This window comes from Octodon degus, unplaced genomic scaffold (assembly GCF_000260255.1).
Source record: "Octodon degus isolate 3935 unplaced genomic scaffold, OctDeg1.0 scaffold00102, whole genome shotgun sequence".
Lineage (NCBI taxonomy): Eukaryota > Metazoa > Chordata > Mammalia > Rodentia > Octodontidae > Octodon > Octodon degus.
The window spans coordinates 4,367,559-4,372,682 of record NW_004524678.1 but is presented as its reverse complement, the minus strand read 5'-3'; the positions used below and the strand labels follow the sequence as shown (position 1 = coordinate 4,372,682).

Genomic DNA, 5,124 nt, shown 5'->3' with positions numbered 1-5,124 from the left:
AAAGCTGAGACCGTAAGTAGAGAGAACAGAGCTAGTGAACTGGCTGCCAGGGTGCCATGTGTGACAGGACAGTCATGAAAGGGCAAATGGGAAGAGGCGGGAGCGGCTGAACTTTGTAGGGCACTTCAGAGTAAGTCACAGTTATGACCTATGATTGATGCTTTACAAGTTCTACTTCTTGAATGACCCTTTTGTATACTGCCTTAATACTTACTTTAAAAATAAATGACAGTAAAAGCCCTTTACACAGAGCAGTTACCAGATTGGCCTTGCCTTTTTATTATTTAGTATTGATATTTGGGCGTTATACATTGAACATTTTCATAGAAAAAAAATCAGCTAACTTCTTAGGAATGACTATTTCAAATTATTTAAGAAATTATTTATTTTAATACAAAATATACTATTTGTATTTGAACATAAGCAGCATCCTTAATTTTTCTTTGAATTTTTTAATATTTACCTATTCAAAAAAATACTGCATGTTATCTCAATGCTGTGATCTGTTAATGAAACAGTATGTATATTGTCACTATGTTGTGCTTGGAAGACTTATTAATATATTGGCTAATTATTAAATTAAGTTCATAAAATAATTTTAATATTCTGACTCTAGTCTTCTGGCTATTGCATGTCTACAGCATTCATCATCATTGTACCCTATTTATTGTCGCTCAGGTTTTCTTTACTCTTCTGACAAGGACTTACAATTGTCAGTATATAAAGATGTATGTAAGAGAGTTCATCCTGTAGAAATTAATATTTAAATAAAGAATGGCATAATCAGTGCTTAAGTTGATGCTTATTATCTTCTCATTTTGACTCTGTATTCCATAACCTAGGTGTATAACTTATCCCAAAACGTCCAGGAGGACGATCTTCAGCACCTCCAGGTAATAATATTTATACTTTTTTGTATAGCATCTGATAGTCTTTTGAACATACATGGCAGAACTTCAGGGAATGATTTAGAATCATAACCAAATGAAGGTTTTCTTTTTCTCGGGTTTCTTGTTTAGTTACTGTTTGGATGTGTTCTTCCTAATTTATTTTTCAAATTTCTTTTTTCCGATAAAGCTATTTGCTACCAATCCATGTGGTAAAAAATTGACAAAAAAGACTTTGGTTTAAAACTTACCAAAAGGGCCAGGAAGATAGCTTAGCAGTCTAAGCGCCTTTCTGGCAAGTGCAAGGACCCGACTTCAATCCCCAGTACAGCATGCTATATGAACTTCGGAACCCTGGCACTCTGAGCCAGCCACCAAAACTGGGTGTGGTGATGCACGCCTGTAATCCCAGTGCTGAGGAGGCTGAAAACAGGATCACTATGAGTCTAAGCTGTGCAGCAAGACCCTATACTTACTAAATAAATAATTAACTGATTAAAAAGAAATAAATAGAAATAAAAATTACCAAAAACGTGAAGTTGAAGTCTGAAGGTGAGGAATTTGGTGATTCTTAGTGTGACATATGCTAGATTTTTTATAGCCTATGGGCCACTTTGTGGGTAAGAACAATTAGAGGCTACCTGGTAATTCATAGACCTCTATTTGATCTGTAAGAGACATCAGTGGTACCTAATTTAGCCTTCATTTTTATATATGAGGAAGTTGAGGCTGAAAGAAATGAGTGACTTGCTGAAGCTCAAGTGGTGAATTAGTGATAGGAATAGGATTAAAAAATCTGGGCGTCTCCCTGGGCCCAGTGCTGTCCATTCTCCAAGCAATGCTTGACTCTCAAAAGACTATTTGCTGTTTCCGGGACTCCCTCTGCTCTCTCTCAGTTTGTGTTACTTTGGATGGATACCAAGACATCTTCTCATTTCTCTGATGACTTTCTCTCTGTATATTTTGTAGAATAATTTGCTCTTTATCTTGGCAATTAGAGCCATGTAGCATAATACTGAACATTTTAATAAATCTGAAGGATGATAGAGCAAAGTAATCCTTTTGCAGATAATAAAATATTAAATGGAGTTCTACTAGATACATTTTATGGCACTGATCACTTACGACAAATAGACAATATGCTGAGTAACTGTTAGATGTTTTACATAATTGAAGTAATTACTTTAGGCATGTGATAACCCAGCTGATTTACTTTTCAAGTTAGTGGCACAGTGCTGTTGAATTTAGGTGTTTCTGCAAAAGGATTAATTTTGGAATTTGGTACTGAGTCAGCAGTCTTTTTCAGGTCATTTAAAAATGCTCCCATAAATGCCTTTCTGCGAAGTGATTATGAATTCAGTCGTGTTAGTACATGATTCCAGTGTTTCCTTCCTAGCCCAGCTGCCTTTTGGGTGTGTCAGACTTTCATTTCATCACTTGTGCCGTTGCCCTGTTGCTCCCCTTCGGCTTCTGGATTCCCACTGCCCATCAGGAAAGACTGTGTGGTGCTGCGGGTGTCACTCTGCAGGGGCCAGGGTTAGAAACGCATTCCTGTCTGGCTCCCGGAGCCATGGCTGCCTGTTGGGCTCTGCAGAGGGGCACTTCTGGTGTTTGCACAGGGAACCCGCTCTGGCAAAGCCCTCATCAGGTTTACTTTCTCAACAATCCACTGATAATACAAAACTTCACATTATCGTGCTTTGTGCTCTCAGCTGAGAGCAATAAAAAGTAAAATATGGCCATTATGTAAGATACCACTTTTTAAAGGCTTGATGCCTTTCTGATAAACAGGTCACAACTTTGTAAATGTGTCCTGCATTATTTATGGCTCTCTAGTCTAATCTGGGCAACCTTTGCTTTAAGAGACGGTGTTTCCTTCTTCTCTTCAAAAAATTTTCCTGCATTTTAAATATAAAAGGTAGGGGTTTTAGAGCTGGGCCTTAGTGGTAGTGCATGAGCTTAGCATGCATGAAGCAGCTTAATCCCCAGCACGCGTGCGCACACGCACACACAGACAATATTTGTTTTACAATGAAATTTTATTTTTAAAATATATGCTACTTTATCTATTCATACTTATTTCCTAAAATAATTCATCTTAATGGTATAGTACTCTATTACAGCTAGGGAAAAATTGAATGGAAGTCAAGAAGTAAAACTGAAAATACTAAACTAACTCCCTCTCGCTGTCCCTCTTTTCCCTTCCTTTCTTCCCCCTTCCCCTCCCTCCCTCTGTGTATGAGTGTGTGATTTTTGTTCCAGCTTTTCACTGAATATGGCAGGCTGGCCATGGAGGAAACATTCCTGAAGCCCTTTCAGGTGAGTGAGGGTTGAATGATGGTAAATTCTTACTAGATTTTACTGAACACTATGACCAGATATATTAACCAGGGCCATGTTTCCTTCTTGTTTTCATTAAAGAAACATTTTTAAATACCTATTTGATATGAAGAGGAGATAAAAGTGGGAATAAAAAGGTACATTAGATATTCTGGTTCCTTGTAGAGCTTGCCTCCTCCAAGCTGTCCCATTGAGATGTCACGAAAGTCAGGAGACAACTGATAAATTTGTGAAATATAAAAATTCAAAACAAACAAGACTCCTGGGGACTGCAGGCTAACATCAGGGCAACATCTGAGCTTAGGTTGAGTCATCTCCTTCTAATCCTACATTTCTTTTATGCTGAGGACAAGAATCTGAGACATACAGCCCTTGTAAACTGTTCTTAGAGGAGGTACAGGTTTGTGCACCCGTGTCTGTCCATGTGCAGCACGACTTGTGCAGCCTGGGATCAGAGGGAACACGGGATGCACTCCGGAGCATAGCACATCCCTAGAGTCACAGCTGCAGCTGAGATGTGGGGCATAACCTGAGGAGAACATGAACACATCGAGAAGCTGAATGGTTGATAAAGGCAAGGGAGAGCTAGTGGCTCTGATGGAAAATTGCTGAAGATGATCTGTGTTCTTTGCTGCATCATAAATCATCTTCAGATACAAACTTACGACCTCACATGGTTCTTGAGCACCAGGAATGTGGAGTGGCTCTGCTCTGTGGTTTTGGCACAAGGACTCCCATGAAGTTGTTCCCAAGAAACCTCAACAGAACATTTACAGCTTCTCTGAACACAGAGGGGTATTAACAAGATAGCAAGAAATTACTAAGATCTGAGGGATAGGGGTGCAGGAAGGGGCAGACTAATGTGGCTGTATTAATCTCAAATAAAATAAGCTTTAAGAAAAAGCATTACTAGGGATGAAAAGGGTTATTTCTTAGTAATATGAGAATGAATTATGATTAAATGAATTGACAAATGTGTAGCAAGTGTGAATAAACATTTGTCTATTAAGTAATAATTTATAAGTAGTAGTAGCCAACAGTGGGAGTTACCCTAAGCAAACATCCTAGAGTGGGAGTACTCAGGAGTACCTTGTGACATCCAAAGGCAGTGAACTAGAAGTACACAGACTGTTCTGAATAGGTTAAGAGTCATATGAAAAGTGTAAGGTATATATCATGATACTGCTCGTAATTATTTCAGATGCTCTATGCACAAAATAACTTATTTAATTGGGTATGAATGGGAAAAGACAGTTGAATCAGAGTGGAGCTCTGGGAAAAACATAGTACAGTAAAGCAGGACAGGGTTTGTGCTTGGAGAGAGGCCGGTATGCCATGACTGAAGGAGCATGAATCTCTCCAGGGCCAGGGAAGGACAAAAGAAAAAAGCAGGTTGAAAAAAGCAGGTAGACTGTAGATCTGATTTACAGTCTTCATTACGGCTCACAATAACTACACTGTTGTTTTATTTTTAAATCATGTTTCAGTTTGATAGCTTAAGTGTTGTATGGGAGTTATAGCGTTACCTTGATTTTACTCTTCTCTGAAAAATCCTCCCCTAGGGACACTGGCAGGTGCTACAGGGAGGGGACTCTTGCAAATTCTAGAAAGAAATTTCAGGTGTCACCAGCAGGTGTCGCTGCTCTTACACTTTACCAGACGCTGAAACAAAAGATAACCAATTCTATGGTCAAAGAGAAGACAGAAATTGTGCTGCTATAAACATAGGCACACATATATCACTAGATATGATGTTTTCAGATCCTCTGGGAAAATTCCCAGTAGAGGAATAGCTGGTTTAATAGTGATATATGTGTGCCTATGTTTATAGCAGCACAATTTGTGATAGCCAAATCTTGGAAACAACCAAGATGCCCATCACCTGAGGAATGGTTGA

The 5,124-nt window shown here is 38.8% G+C and overlaps 1 protein-coding gene across 3 annotated transcripts in view; it reads left to right on the top strand.

Annotated features, from left to right (window-relative positions):
* Window positions 1-5,124, top strand: part of Atl1 (atlastin GTPase 1) — a 94,824-nt gene that overhangs the window by 57,717 nt on the left and 31,983 nt on the right. For all 3 annotated transcript variants that reach the window (XM_004638760.2, XM_023723757.1, XM_004638759.2), the window contains 2 exons: window positions 843-893; window positions 3,150-3,206. In XM_004638760.2, coding sequence (XP_004638817.1) covers window positions 843-893; window positions 3,150-3,206 — 108 coding nt within the window. The remainder of the gene's footprint in view (window positions 1-842; window positions 894-3,149; window positions 3,207-5,124) is intronic.